This window comes from Monodelphis domestica, chromosome 6 (assembly GCF_027887165.1).
Source record: "Monodelphis domestica isolate mMonDom1 chromosome 6, mMonDom1.pri, whole genome shotgun sequence".
In the NCBI taxonomy this organism is placed as follows: domain Eukaryota; kingdom Metazoa; phylum Chordata; class Mammalia; order Didelphimorphia; family Didelphidae; genus Monodelphis; species Monodelphis domestica.
In genome coordinates, this window is record NC_077232.1 from 210290137 (window position 1) to 210306978 (window position 16842).

The window sequence follows — 16842 nt, forward strand, 5'->3', positions numbered from 1 at the left end:
TATGTTTTCCAAGAACTCCTAAACAAACACACAAGCAAATAAATAATAAAATATATTTCCCAGCTCTATCACTGGTCTTCTCAAGGTTGCTGAAGCTTAACTTACCTCAACGTAAGAAATGGGGAATATCCCAATTTTGTCGGACAGCATCCCTTCCGCCCAGTTTTCGTCCACTCTCCGAATCACCGTCAGGACGTCATCCTGCAGGAATACCAACATGATGATGTCTCCCCCTTCTAACCGACACTGATCGCTTCACTGGTGCCCCTTGACAATTTCAGAGCACGTGACCGAAACCTCAGAGAGGGCCCCGTCTGGGTAGCCTCCCCACTTTTCCTGAGTCAAATTCTCTAGCCCAACGGTCTTACAGACAGATCAAAGGCTCCGTCTGTCCCCCATGATTTCATCATGAAGAAGCTGGCTGTCTGGTCTATATCAAGGCTGTCGCCGTCCAACCCCGGGCCCCTCAGCCTGTAGAATCTTAGTGTCAGTGGCAGGGAACAAGCTCTTATATTCAGTGTCTGCACTATGCCAGCCACTCTGCTAAGCGCTGGGGACACAAAGGTAGTCCTGCTCTCCAGGAGCTCAGAACCTGGTGGAGATGATTAGATACAAATAAGATCCACACAGGATAAGCCAGAGATAATGCACAGAGGGAGGATAATACACGATCAGGAGGATGGGGAAAGGCTTCCTGGAGAAGGTGGGATTTTAGCTGGGACTTGAAGGAAGGCAGAGAAACGGCTAGGAGGCCAATGTCACCGGATCCCTGAGGATGTGAAGAGGGGTAAGATGTAGGAAGACTGGAAAGATAGGAAGGGACCTTTTAGAGTTTTAGATGAACTCACAAACTTCTCTTAGATGAAACTAAATGCCCATTCACTGCTTTCCAGAGTCTATTTACAAAGGTAACATGCACCTTAAAATGCCTGCCCATTACTGGCTCAGGAGATAACTTTCCTGCTAGTATGTATCCCTTTAACCACAAAAGCAAGACTTTAAATGAAGAATTTTGTTCATTCATTCAATTTTCCATATCCCAGAATGATACATATGCCATTGGGGTGGGGTGGGGGGCAGATAGAATTTGGATGATAAATTAAAAAAACTACTAATTTTTTTTTTAATGTGGCACTTCATATAATAATGGTTTGTAAAAGAAACTATCTTTGACAAATGACTATTACTCTTTTTTTGGACCACATGAGATTTCATTGCACTTCTTGGTGAGGAACCCATCTAATAATGCAGGCTGGCAAATATTCCAAAATTTAGAGTCAACTGAGAGCACCAAGAGATAAGAATCTTACTCAGGATCACCCAGCCGGAAGGTGTTAGAGGTTGGACTTGAATCTGGCTCTTCCTAACTCTGAGAACAATTCTATTCATTATATTATGCTGCCTCTCTATTGCTTTTCTTTAAAAGAATTGAGATCATATTAAGAGTTAGAAACTGGCTTCTATAAAAGAGCAGTTTTAAATATTTTAATAATAATAAAATTTTAAAATAAAATAAAATTTTTAAAAAAAAATAATAAAATTTTAAAATAAAAAAGGAACCAAGAAGGAAGTACAAATGGAGGTGAATCTATCAATAGGGAGAAAGGCAACTTAACTCTGATTAACTATAATGACTGCACTTAGTCCCAGAAAACTGATGATAAAACCAACCTCCAACAGCCCAGTTAAGAGGTGGTAGACTACAGATGTGGAATGGTGTAAACCTTGACAGACAAATAATGATGTCCATTCATTTTGCTTAAATGGCTCTTTTTTTGAGGGGATGGTATAGGGAAGAGTCAAGAGTGGGGTAAGTTTTGAGGTTAAATGGCTAGGTGCAAAAATGCAAAGCAGTAACATATATGTATATATATATACACACACACATATACATATACATATAAATTTTTTAAAAGAAAAAAATGTCCAATGTGAGAATGCTTACCTTTGCAAATGGCAGACAGTCTTTGTCAGCTTCCTTGTCTCTCACTTCAAAGTCATAAAGTGCTTTGCACTGAGGTGGAGGCTGGGGTAAAGGTTTAATAATCTGCACAAAGTTAGTGGGGAAAAATCCATGAATCCCATTGACTTCTCCATGATACCAATTTTCATCCACTTGTCGACGCAAAATGATGATATCGCCCTTGCTGAAGTTCAGGTCTCCGGGTTCTTTCCCCTCATAGTTGTATAATGCTTTGGCACATGGTAACTGAGGTACACCCTGAAAAGGAAAGAAAAACATGTGAGTTTTTAATGATAGGAACACGGGGGGGGGGGGGGGAGATTGGTCTGAAAATATGAGTGTTTTTTTATATATTTTATATATTTAAATTTTTTTTTAAATTGTTAACTTCCACCTTGGAATCAATACTGTGTATTGGTTCCAAGGCAGAAGAGTGGTAAGGGCTAGGCAATGGGGGTTAAGTGACTTGCCCAGGGTCACACAGCTGGGAAGTATCTGAGGCCATATTTGAACCCAAGACATCTCTAGGCCTGGCTCTCAATCCATGGAACCACCCAGCTGCCCCCACTAACTGTATTTTTAAAAATAAAACTAAGTAAATATTTTAAAAAATTATTTTCAGCGTGACTCTGAGCGTGCTTAACTCCCATTGCCTAGCCCTTACCACTCTTCTTTCTTGGAACCAATACAAAATATTGATTCTAAGACATAAGAGCTTTTTTAAGAGGGACTATATTAATTTCAGCAATTAGTATTGTACAAAAGCATGATTAATTCATTTTATAGCAATTACTTGAATTAAGCAGACAATACTCATTCATTAAGTACTTAAGTATCAAGAATTTTGTTAACTGCTGAGAATGCCAAAAAAAAACAACCCCAAATGATAAACTATATAGTCTCTGCCCTGCAGGAGCTCACACTCTAATAGGAGAGACAACATGAAAAAAATGGAATGATATTCCTTTGGTCTTTAGCCACAGTAAGAACCACAAAACTTTAGAATGGAAAAGGACCTCGGAGGTCATGGAGTTTAAGTCTTGTGGGAACCATACATCTCCTCTCCAAATTCTCCAGCAAGCTGTTGGTTATCTTCCAGGGGCAGGGAATTCACTGTCTTCCAAAGTAGTTCGTTCTCAATTGGACAGCTCTTAATTATTAGGAAGTTTTTCTTCATATTGAATCAAAACATCCTCGTGTTGCCTCCCAAGGCTAAGAAAAACAAGTCTGATCTCTCTTCCACACGAGTCATTGACGATATGCATCTAAAGTCAGTCTTCCCTGACAAGTGAGCCTCTGACGCCGAGGCGTCCCCATCAGAGACACTTTAAACGTGGCTGCTTTGTTTCCTGGCTTTTAAGGTCATCCTTCACATTTCTACAATGTCCCACAGACAATTTAATCTTCTTTTTTTTAAATCTTTACCTTCCGTCTTGGAGTCACTACTGTGTATTGGTTCCAAGGTAGAAGAGTGGTAAGGGCTAGGCAATGGGGGTCAAGTGACTTGTCCAGGGTCCCACAGCTAGGAAGTATCTGAAGCCAAATTTGAATCCAGGACCAGACAATTTAATCTTAAAGGACTCCATTTTATAAATAACCAAAATAGGCGAATTGAAGAATCTCAAAATGATACATGAGGAAGTTGTCTAATCCTAAAGGTTAGCTAGGAAATCTGGAGTGTGATTCCTGTAACATGAAGTCCTAACCCCCTATTTGTTCCCAGAGGATAAATGGCAAATCACCCTCTTTTGTAAAGACCTTTCAAAGGCAAAAAAAAAATCTTTTAAAGTTTTTTTTTAATTCATTTTTTCTCAAATTTATTTTTTATTTATTTTTTCTCAAAAACAGATTAAATGTTCATCCCCAGGATTTCTAACAGACATTCTCTATGTAGCCTTAAACAGAGAGTTGATAGTTTTTTGGTCTAGTATTGTGGTCTGCTGGGTCTTTTCCCAGATCCCTGGACTGAGTCTGCTTGTCCAGTCTATGGACCATCATAGTACCAGCCTTGACCTGACTGGAGACATTTTTGGGGGGCTACAATGGCCTCCTGCTAGGTCTTACTCATGACTTCTTATGATTGGCTAATGAGAATTTTAAAAAAAATGGAGAAAGCCAAAGATGCCAACACCATTACTCAGCACCAAAGACTTAGAACTGCAAGGAAACTTGGGAGTCGTGGAGGCTGGTCTCCTTTCATTTTATAGGAGAGGCAACCAAAGCCCTCAACTAAGGTTGAGTGACTCATCCAACATCCCAAAGGCTGTAAGAGGCACATTCGAGCCCAAACCTTCTGACTCCCATATTCTTTCCAGTGCAATATATGGATTCTGCTGGGTCTACTGGACGGCCCAGAGACTTCTAAGCCTGCACTTTGGTTCCTGAATCCCAGGAAAAGGACTCAGAGCAAAAACATCAACCAGGCCAACCCCCTCTTTTTACAGGTCAAAAAATGGGGTCTCCAGAGATTTGGGGGATTTTTCCAAAGTCACACAGGTCATCGAATTATTATTTGAACTGAATTCTAGCAAATCTAGCAAAACTGGATTTCAAACCCAGGTGTTCTAAATGCAATCCAGGGCAATTCCCCCTGCTTTATGAATCCTCTGAGAGGCAGCATGACCTCAGAACCCAGAAAACCCAATTCTCACACATACTGTGAGATCCTGAGCAAGATGGCACCCAGCCTCTCAGCCCTGCACGCAGCATTTGAAGACCTCAAGTCGCAGAGAAGGCACTGACCTGCTTTAGTATATATAAGGAGTTGTGTCTAAGAAGAAGAAGGCAGCAAGGTGGCAGAGTGGACAAAGCCCTGGACCATGAGTCAAGAAGACTGAGGTCAAATCCAGCCTCAAATATTTACTTGCTGGGTGACCCAAACAAGTCATTTGATCTGTTTGCCTCAGTTTACTCAACTGAAAAATTGAGGAGATGATAATAATAGCAGATCAACTAAGAAACCTGTAAAGCACTTAGCATAGTGCCTGGAGTATAGGAGGTCTTATATAAATACTTATTCTCCTTTCCCTTTCCACCCCATCATACCAATGAACTCACGGGTCTGGTCCTATCCTTACCCTGGCTTCTGCAATTATAAAAGAACACAGGATCATAGATAACAATAGCTAGTATGTATAGAGTGCCTCATGGTTTGCAAAGTGCTCTCATTGGATCCCCAATAATCCTGAGCCAAAGGTATTATTATTATCATCCCTATTTTGCAGAGGAAGAAACTGATGCCCGAAAAGGTTAGATGTAAGTTTTACCCAAGATCATGCAGCTACTGTCTCAGGGAGAATTAAAACTCAGATTTTTTCTGAGTCAAGTCCTGCACTATAAAATCACAACTTGAATTCTTTTTCTGACTTCTACCAATCTTATTATCTGAGAAGAGTCTGATTTGGTGGCCCATTCTTTTGCAATCTTAACTTTTTCTAGAACAGGAATCAGGAGATGATCGTCCTGACAAACAAAGACAGATGATGATGCCATGATACAAAGGCTACAACCAGAGAAGATATATATCATCCAACTGCTCATTTATGGGTTCAAAGATACATATATTTCACACAACAGTGTTTCAACAATACTGGCCAAGTTTCAACAGTGTTTCAACAACAATGATCCACCTAGCTCCGAAAAGTGTCCCATCTCCGACACTGGGGCACTGAGAGATTTTTTGCTTAGAGGGGATCCTTGCCGGAGGTGACGCTGATTTCAAGAAATTAAATGTGCACTCTGAACTTTCCTAGATTCCCTCGATCACACTGATTTCAAAAAATTAAATGTGCACTCTGAACTTTCCTAGATTCCCTCGATCACACTGATTTCAAAAAATTAAATGTGCACTCTGAACTTTCCTAGATTCCCTCAATCATACTCATTTCAAAAAATTAAATGTGCACTCTGAACTTTCCTAGATTCCCTCAATCATACTCATTTCAAAAAATTAAATGTGTACTCTGAACTTTCCTAGATTCCCTCGATCACAAATATAGATCATTCATGAATTTATTTAAACCTTTCTTGAAATTGTTTACATTTCCAGCTTGTAATATTTCTTAGGGAAATGAGCTTCCTGAGTTACAACCTGCTGGATAAAAACAACAGGACCTTCTCTTTATCCTCTTGCAAATCTCTTAGTTCTATTCTGGGATCTGAAGAACAAGTCAAACAAGTCTGGATTTGGTAAATGTTGGTCATGTTCCCCATTTAGCCTTTTTCAAAAAATCCCTTATCTTATGTCAGAGTATATATATAATCTTCCTCCATTACATATGCACATATTTATTATATATCTTCCTCTATTATATGCATCTATATTATATCTTCCTCTATTATATATGCATTTATTATATATCTTCCTCTATTATACACATACACAATATTTATTATATATCTTTATGTATCTATCTTATCTATAAATGTATCTAGCTAGGTAGGCAGCACAGTGGATAGGAGGATAGATAGATAGATAGATAGATAGATAGATAGATAGATAGATAGATAGATAGACAGACAGACAAGACAGATATAAATATATATTTAATATTCAATTTATAAATTATATTATAATTATATTTTATATATGATGTGAATTTATAAATAATTATATCATACATAAATTTATAAATAAAATTAATATATAATAAATAATATAAATTAATGATACATCATAATGAACATGTAATATAAAATAATTAATACATAATATACATAAAAACATACAGTTACACAACTGGAAAGTATCTGTGATGACATCTGAACCCAGATCTTCCAGACTCCAAGTCCCATTCACTAAGCCCCATGGCCTTTTCCCTTCTGAGCTGACCTGTCAGATCTGTGAGCTTACAAAGAACTATAAGCCAGTCTTCCTTTGACATACTGGTGTGACATTTGAAGGCTAGCGCTCATTCCCCAAACTCAATCACCTCTGGACCCTGGTGGCCCAACTGCTTCTCCAAGATAAATTATGAGCTATTCCAACAATGCATTAAGTACTCTTGCTAGCGGATAATATTGTTTATTGCAACAACACTCGGCTTCTCCCTGGCCTGGGCTCATGTCCTTCTAGCGACGGCTTCCCACTCCATAATTTACCATCAGCTGGCCAGTTGAGGGTAGGGCAAAAATCAATCCTGAAACAGACAGAGGATCATAGAGGCCACAGAAAGAGAACCCACGCTTAAACATCTGGCTCCATTTTCCCACAATGTTCCTTTTTCAATTAAACCCTGAGAGTCAGAATCCATGAAGCCAGATTCTGTCAAGGGTCTCAAAGGAACATTTCCCACATTAAATAAAATGGATTCTGCTCTATAATTAAAAAAAAAAACCAACAAAGTTTCAGGGGGAGGAAGGCCTTATTCTAACTGGAACGACCAATGATTAAGGATGAACGGTGAACCCACTCAGAAGGGCAATAAAACAAACGCCTTGTCCTTCTTCAAACCTTGGTTTGGAGAGCCCCCCTTCCCTCTTCTGGGGGGCACTATATATCACAGCCCACCAGGGCACTATCTTCACATTCATCTCCAACTCGGAAAGATGTGAGAGCCAAAGTCTGCCTTGGGGCCCAACTGCCCCGTGCCTGCAGGCTGTCTTCCCAGGCTGCTTCCTGGCCTCTAAACTCTCTCATCAGCCTCCAGGTCCCCAAGATTTGCTGAGCCAGAGTTTATATTTCGCTCTGAGTCTTTCACTTGGCTACACATGAAAGGGAGGCTTAAAAGGGGAGGGAGAAAATAACTCAGAGAAAGAGAGAAAGGAAGGGGGGGAAAACCTACCACTCTGCAGCTTACCCACTGGTCTGCAGCTGTCATTTACTCAGCCAGCTCTAGTCAAAATTCTTAGTCTCAAGATTGAAAGAGAAATACTTGAGCTGTAAAGAGAATTTAATATTCATTCGACTTTTGCAAAGTTGCACAAGTTCTTAAAAAATAATAATTTTTTAAAAGTTTGGTGTCTTAGACCTTCTTGATGTGGAAGATTTTCCAATAAAGATGGGTTTAAAGGAATACTAGTTTATGTTGCTATTCTTTTTAAAGTGATGGCAATAATCCCATCCAATTTCCATAGGATCACAGACTCTCCAAGCTGGAAACCACCTCGTTTTGCCCATACCAGAAATGAGCATTCCTTCTCTAACATATCCAAGTGGGCACAGACATTTGGAAACAACTACATAGTGGTAGGTTAAGGTAAGGGGAAAGTTTTGTGCCATAAGAAACAGTCAATAGGAATAATACAAAGAATCAAAGGATGAAATGTATGAATTGGGAATGGCTTGTTAATATATGATTGGGGTTTTTTTGGTCCCAACTTGGGGTTTTATTCAGGTGGAAACTCACTACAATTAGAGCTTAAAAATATGTGTTTCTTTATCTTGTTAGAGAATTGTCTGGGCCACTGACGGATTAAATGGCTCATCTCTCTACCTGCAGAAGGGATCTCATTCCTCAAATCTTCTCCAGCTAATTGTCCCTGCTATCCCTTTCCCACTCTCAATTATCTGCAATCTCATCCAGTCTTCGCTCTCCTTCCCTGCTGCCTATAAACATGCCCATGTCTCCCCATCCTCCGTCAACCCTCTCTTGATCCTTCCATCCACATCATCTCTCACACCTTATATTTCTTCTCACTTTCTTGGCTAAACTCTGAGGAGGTCTTCTACAATCTGTACCTCCCTCTTCTTCCCTCTTAACTCTAGGCAGTCTGGGTTCATTCAATTGCAACCGTTCCCTGAAGAGTGACCAATGGCCAAACCTAATGGCCTTTTAAATCCTCATCCTTCTGGACCTCTCTGCTGCCTTGGACACTATCCATCAATCTCTTCTGGATACTCTAAGCTATCCTTCTCTCTGGATTTTTGTGACCCTCCTTCCCCCGCTTCTCCTTCTAGCTGTCTGACCATTTCTTCTCAGGTTCTTTTGCTAGATCTTCATCCAAGACATGGCCATTAGTTGTAGGTAGCCTTCAAAGCTCAGCCCTAGATCTTCTTCTCTTCTCTCTTTGTACTATTTGACTATGTGATCTCATCAGTTGCCTTGGCTGAATTTAAACTCTTTTATCCCTATAGATTTATTTACCCAGCCCTAACCTCTCTCCTGTCCTCCACCCTTGTACATCCCAAAGACCAGTGGATATTCTCAATGGAATGCCTCAGACATTTCAAACTCAACATGTTCAAAACTCAACTCATTAGCTTCAAAACACACATACTCTGCCACCACCCCAACCTTCCCTTAGTTTGTTTTTTTCTCTTTTTTAAAAAAAATTGTCATTTTTAAACAATTTAAATCAATTGTTATTTTTAAACCAATTTTAAAACAATAACACATTTCCACATAAGTTTTCCTAAGTCATAGGATTCAAATCATTTCCCTTCATCCCTTTGTTCCCCTATCTGGGAGCTGACAAGCGATTTGATCTCAGTTATCATAGTTTGGTTTTTAAAGCTTTCTGTAACCTGGTTTTTCCCTACCTTTCCTATATTTTTACACCTTTCTGCTTCCATCTCTGCAATCCAGGATCCCTTGTTCTCTGAAGTCTCCTGATTGACTCTGGTCATTTTACTTTCTGTCCCTCATCCCTGGAATTCCCTCCCTCCTCATCACCACCTGATGGCTTCCCTGGTGCCTTCAAGTCCCAGCTAAAATCCCACCTTCTGCAAGTGTCTTCCTTCAGTTGGTTATCTCTAATTTATCTTGCATACATCTTATTTATACAAAATTATTTGTATGTTACCTCCTCCCAGACTGTGAGCTCTCGGGGCGCAGAGATTTGTCTTTTGTCTCTTTGTATCTTAACATCTTACCTGGCATAAATTAGGCATTTAATAAATGCTCTCTAACTGACTGGTGTGTCCATGGACACAGAGCTAGTGCAGACGGGCAGAATTTTAACACAGGTCTTTTTTTTTTCCTTTTCTTTCCCTTCTGTCTTTGAATAAATTCTAAGACAGAAGAGCAGCAAGGGCTAGGCCATCAGGGTTAAGTGACTTGTCCAGGGTCACCCAGTTAGGACAGGCATCCTATCCACTTGCTGATTCTAACAAAAGCCTTTCTAATTCCATGGATTCTACCCACTATGTTACCTTGCATCTCACAAACAATTCATATTGCCAGGAAACAGTTACACTATATATTCTTTATATACATAAACACATACTGTTTTTATATTTAATATAAATATAATAAATATAAAACAAAACTAATATATAACATATGAACTTTTATTTAACTTATATTATTTATATATTTATTATTTTTTATGTATATTATTTAAGTTATATACATATCAATTATATATTTTCTTCATCTCCTGTCCATCTTTTGGCAAAAACGAACCACTGGCAATACCATCTTTCATATGACTCTCACAAGTTCAGTGACTTCTCCAAGGTCACACGATGAGTAGATGTGAGAAGCAGGCCTGAAATTCAAATCTTTCTAACTCCAAGTCCTCTCATCCTCTGTCTGCTAAGCCACCAACACTGCTACTCCATAAAATATGTATGAATGTTTTTATGTGACAGGCACTAAAATCTCTAAATAATATTTTCTAAAGTATGCATATCAAATCCATACCCACACAAATATTTTAAAACAAATGTTCTGAATTACAAATAACTCCTAACAGCCTCAGTCAGTCCCATTAGCGGGACGCTGATACACTGCAGGATCTGCCTGAGCGAGCCTGACGATCCATCTCGGATTCTTACCAGTAAATAAAACATGCTTCATTGCCAACCTATTTTACAGTCTCCAAACCCAATGCTCAACTTCCTGCGCAAGGCAGCCTCTTTCCACCCCAGTTCTTGCGTGCATTGCCCACCACTCCATGACAGAAGGAGAAAGTTCAAGAATACTGCTGAAAGAAAATGGGTACAAATTTTTCCCCCCAATAAACATTTGGTTTATTGTAGGAATAACAGGGGTGGGAGGGTGCCATGTTGATCTGAACATAAGCCTCGTTTCCTCCAATCTAGTATGTACCAAAAGGGAACATGGCCTTGAATCAGTTACTTCTGTTACAGTTTTCCTATACTGTATCTTCCTCCTTTCACTGGGATCTCAGATCTCATTTTAGGGAAGTAGCTTTTAATCAGACCTGTGCAATCGGGCAGAGAGGTGCTGAATTTGGAGCCTTTGGTTTTTCCCATTCATTTCTCTGGACTCAGTTTCTTTCTAACATGCAAGGAATGGACTTTTAACTCTAAATCTATGACCCCATGCTAGAATTTTATTTAATGGTACTGATTTTTACTGAGGTGATCTATTTCCAACTGTATATTCAATATTAAATAAATATTGTCTGGATTTTTCCAAGGCAACAGAAGGAGAGGTTGGTTGTAATCTAATCAACATTATTCAGGGCCTAATCTGTGCCAGGCATTGGTGTTAAACAGGAAAAATAATCCCTCCCTCAAAGGGTTTATAATCTAAAGGGAGAGACAATAGAGGGGAGTATCCAGCTTGGGGGTATCTTGAGCTGAAACCAGACCGAACAGCATATGTAAAATGCAGAGTAAGGTAGTGAAGGATTTGTTATATAATATAAGATGTGGGGGTGAGAGAGTGGGAGTGAAATCAGAAGATCACAAACAGTAAATAAGAAAATTTGAGGAGCTAATAATAATAGCTGGCATTTATATAATGATTTCTAAATATTATCTCATTTTGTTCTCACAACAACCATAGGAAGTACCAGTATTGTTATCCCCATTTTATTGAAGAGGAAACTGAGGCAGGTAAAGGTTAAATGATTTGCCCAGCTAACTCTAGAGACTGTCAATTCACCCTCTCTTTATCTTACTGGTCCTTCCTTAAAAACCTCCTTAAATTTGTTTTCTACTATTTGGAAATAAGATATAGGAAGGTGGGCTATGCTTTCCCCTGATCCCATCCCCTGTGCACATGCAATTTCCCCTAGCATTAACGAACGGTCCATAAAACTTGGATACATATCGCAGATGGACAATGATCTGGACGTACAATTGAAATAAGCAAGCAGGCCAGATTGCATTTGAGATATTGTGCGTGTTGTTTTAATAACCCCAAATAATCTCCCTGAAACTAAGACCCCAATTTTTTTTAACACCTTTGGTGTTCTGGTGCTGCTCTATGTCTATAAATCATGAGCTGTTATGGTCTCTTTAGAATTAAAGTTGTGGATCAGTAAAAGGATAATGGAGCAGTGGTGGGTCTAAATAGACTACAGCCTATTACCAACCAAGATCCAGGCACCAGAAGAAGTGTAAAAGATATCCTCAGAGAGATAAATGACCAAAGACAGAGGGAGGCCATTCACACCTCAAGGAAATGTCAAATGACTTAGAGCGAGGCCACCCACTTTGAGGGAACTCTCTGTGGAAGACCTGGGCACAAGTTACAAAGGATAAGCCATAAAATCCACTATGAGAAGAAGTACTCATTTCAAGAGATCACAGACTAAAGTTACAAGGAGGCTCAAAAAAAAAAAAAACCAAACAATTTATTTTTTCTTCATTCATCCTGATTCTTCTTCATCTTCTTTTCAGCTAGTCCAGGTTTCCATGTTCTCTCTCACAGTTTTACTACCACATTCTCCTTCCATCAAAATACCCAACTGGCCACCAATCCCTGCTTTCTACGCCATTCTTCACCAGATCCTCCTGTTGGTATCAGTAAGATGGAGGGGCAATGAGTAGGCATTCCATAAAGAAAACCACTACTTCTCTACCAACTAAAACAAATAAATATTTGTCTAACTTCTCTAGCTATCGTCAGGAAACAGAGTCACAAGGTTCATAATATTGCTTTCTCCTTGGAAAGCCTTAAGAATGGAGCATCCAGCTACGAGGCAAAACCATGAAGGGAGCTATTGTAAATTTTTAGAAGGAAAAAAATATCCATTGAGAACATAGAGGCCATAGTCAAGCCTCAGATTGCACAAAAGCCCAGTTTTCTGCCTTGTCATAAATCGAAATTAATTTAGACAGCAACTTAATGGCAGCAAGGACAGCCTGCTAGGCAGAGTCCCATAGGAATAGGAGTTACCACCTCTGGCAACCCATGGTCAACACTGTGGCTGTGTTTAAGAAAAAGCAGAATTGATGGTTCTGAAAAATATTCAGACTATTTTTTTTTCAAGAAGTCCATTTAATTTCTACACTTGCAAAAAAAAAAAGGAAACACCCAATAGATATCTGAACTATTCAAATTCAACTGAAAAATAAGTAATACCCAGCATGAGGCAATTAGGTGGCTTAATAAAAAAGATGTAATGCAGGAGTCAGGAAGACCTGAATTCAAAACTGGCTTCAGATACTTACTAGCTGTGTCACCTGAGCAAGTCACTTCACTCAGTTTGCCTCCGTTTCCTCATCTGTAAAATGATGGAGAAGGAAATGGCAAACCGCCCTAGCCAAGAAAACCCTCTACGGGATCAGGAAGAATTGGACATGACTAAATGACAGCAAATACCCCAGCAAGGCGTCATCTTCAAGTCATTTACCGAGTGCCCAATTTTTTGTAGAAACCTGCTGTGTCCAGATACTGGTCTTAGGGAGATTCTGGGATTATAAAGATGGCATTTGACTTCAGGGAGTTAATTAATTAATTAAAATACAAAATAAACTCCAGCAGCTCCCCGTGGCCTCTAGGATCAAATACAAAATGCTCTGTGGAACACTCAACAGTCTTCTTCTCAAACCTTACTCCCAGCCCATGACCTCTTCAATCCACTGACTGGCCTCCTGGCTATCTCCCAATCCCAAGTATTCTCTCTGGCTGCGCTCCATGCCCAGAACACTCTCCCTCCTCTCTCCACCTCCTGATTTTCCTGGCTTCCTTTGAGTCCCAATTAAAATTCCAGCTTTTAGGGGAAGACTTCTCCAAATCCTCTTCATTCCAGTGCCCTCCCTTCTGTTGTTAAGTAATGACTCTGTCCATAGCTTGCTAGGGTAGCTCCTCCCTTAGATTCTAAGCTCCTGGAGGGCAGGGACTGCCTTGTGCCTCTTTCTCTATCCCCAGTGCTTGGCATGGTGCCTGGCACAGAGCAGGCACTTAATAAATATTTTAATGCTTGATGAGAACAGTATTAATGGACAGAACATTATTATGTGAGGTCTAAGGAGAAAAAAAAGGCTCAGGAAGTGAAGGCAAAATTTTTTCATACAATTTAGTCATGGTGCTGTAGCTAAGTAGACCAGCAAAGTCGAAGGAAATCTTTTTTAGGTCAGGGGAGGACAGCGCAAGCTCTGCTGTGAACAAGTCCTGCTTCTAGGATATGGCAATAATTATTTTTGATCAATTGAAAACAAGAAATAGAGTCTTTTCCCTTTTAATTAGATGCAGTTTTATTCCACCATGATATACACACATAAAACCAAGTGATTAGGAAGTAGGGCTAGTGTGCTACCATGGAAAGGGTACCACTGGCTTGGAAGTGAGAGAATGTGAGTTCAAATTCTGCCTCCAATGCTTGCTACCTGTGGAGTTTTGGGCAAAAGTCATTTAACCCCTTGGACTGTGATGACATATGCACAATGAGGAAGTTAGACTAGAGAAGTTTTGAGGTTCCTTCCAGACCCTCATTTATGATCCTATGAATTGCAAATTCCCTATTAATGTTTCCTTTGCTTAGTTTTCTCATCTGCAAAATGAGGGTTGATCTAAATGATCTCTGAGGCCCCTTCCAGCTGTGGCTCTATGCTCCTATGATCATTGAATGGAACATTTTTAAGCACCTACTACATATAAGGCCTCTGCTAGGGGGTCCTCCATCCTCTGTAGGGTTTCTCCCCAGGTTTTAGGTCTTAGTCTTTAGTTGTGTGCCCAGAGTTCAGCACAGGGCCTGGCATATGGCAAGTGCCTAACAAATCCTTGTCAATCCATTATTGATTTATTTCTACAAATTGCTATCAGCCACACAATGTGCAACAATTATTTTAAGGGTCCTGTTGGTCTTGTTTCATATTTTACATACCATGGAGTCTCAGCACTGATGAGAAAGAATTTAGAGGAATAGATCAGTTCACAGATTGTCAAATCTAAATCCTCTTATTTGTTTTGGGTTTTTTTGTTTGTTTAATGTTTTCACTAATAATTTTGAGAGATCATGCTAATATATGTGTCGGGAGAGATGAGGCATTCAAAATTCAAAATAATATTGGTAAATCAGGGCCACTAGGTAGCTCAGCAGACTGAGAACCAGGCCTAGAGACAAGAAATCCTGGGTTTAAATCTAGCCTCAGACAAGTCTTACCTGTGTGACCCTGGGCAAGTCACTTAATCCCCATTGCCTAGTCCTTATCACCCTTCTGCCTTAGATTCTAAAATGGAAGGTAAGGGTCTAAAAAAAGATAAAAGAAATAGAGTGATTCAAAAATACTCTGTGACACCATAGCCCAGAGAGCACCACCACACTGGGCTTAGAAGTTACTGAAACACCATACCACTGCTGGGTTTGTACCCCAAAGAAATAAGAGGGGAAAATATATGTACAAAAATATTCATAGCTGCGCTCTTTGTGGTGGCCCAAAACTGGAAAATGAGGGGATGCCCTTCAATTGGGGAATGGCTGAACACATTGTGGTATATGTTGGTGATGGAATACTATTGTGCTAAAAGGAATAATAAAGTGGAGGAATTCCATGGGGACTGGAACGACCTCCAGGAAGTGATGCAGAGTGAAAGGAGCAGAACCAGGAGAATATTGTACACAGAGACTGACACACTGTGGTACAATTGAATGTAATGGACTTCTCTACTAGCAGTAATGCAATGATCCAGGAAAATTCTGAGGGACTTCTGAGAAAGAACACTATCCACATTCAGAGAAAGAACTGTGGGAGGAGAAACACAGAAGAAAAACAACTGCTTGATCATGAGTCAAGGGGATATGATTGGGGATGTAGCCTCTAAACAATCACCCTAGTGCAAATATCAATAATATGGAAATAGGTCTTGATCAATGATACATGTAAAACCCAGTGGAACTGCTCATTGGATATAGTGGGGAGGGGGAAAGGAAAAAGGAAAGAACATGAATCATAACCATGGAAAAATATTCTAAATTAATTGATTAATTTTTTTGCAAATTAAAAAAAGAGTTGCTGAGACAACAGCTTCTGGACCTCTCAGCTCAAGATTGTAAGAAGGTTGAACGATTGGCTAAAAAGAGACTACAGGGGACCTTTTGCTGGCACTGAGTATAGCTATGGCTGATTTGCAATTCTATTACCTCAAAGAAGTTCCAGGACGCAGTGGCTGGGTGGAGAGGACCCCTGTGGTCAATCACAAGCAAGCAAGGGGGTCACAGATCCATGGACAAAAGGATGGCTGGCACTTTCAAAATGAACAGGATTAGGGAAATTTCCTGGTTCAATACCAGAGAACAGACCAGGAGAGTGGTGACCACGGCTCTCCTTGGAAGTACTGAAAACTTGCAAACCCCCAAAACTAGCTCTGAAAATAATAGCACATTAAAAAAAAAAAGACTGAAGCTTGGCATAGTGATTTCCCACTCCAAGGTGAGCAAAGCCCAACTTTAACATAAAGGCTGGGGAAATGAGCCAACAGAAAAAGAAGTTAGTCATAAAAAGTACTATGGTGACAAGAAAGACCAAGATTCAGGAGACAGAAATGTAAAAACAAAACAAAAAATGTAAAAACAGCTACAAAGCCTCAAAGAAAAATGCTCATTGGACCCAAGCCTAATAGGAATTCCTGGGAGAAAGGCAGCTAGGTAGTACAGTAGATAGACTACTAAACCTGGAATCAGGAGGACCTGGGTTTAAATGTGGCTTTCTTAAGTCATGGGATCCTGGGCAAATCACATAATCCCAATTGCCTAGCTCTTACCACTCTTCTGTCTTAGAATCAATACTTAGCATCGAT

At 39.8% G+C, this 16842-nt stretch overlaps 1 protein-coding gene across 1 annotated transcript in view; it reads right to left on the reverse strand.

Moving 5' to 3' along the window:
* The window catches only part of SH3RF1 (SH3 domain containing ring finger 1), a 227585-nt gene that overhangs the window by 83516 nt on the left and 127227 nt on the right, over positions 1-16842 (reverse strand). The window contains 2 exon segments of the mRNA XM_056802879.1: positions 106-201; positions 1946-2221. Coding sequence (XP_056658857.1) covers positions 106-201; positions 1946-2221 — 372 coding nt within the window.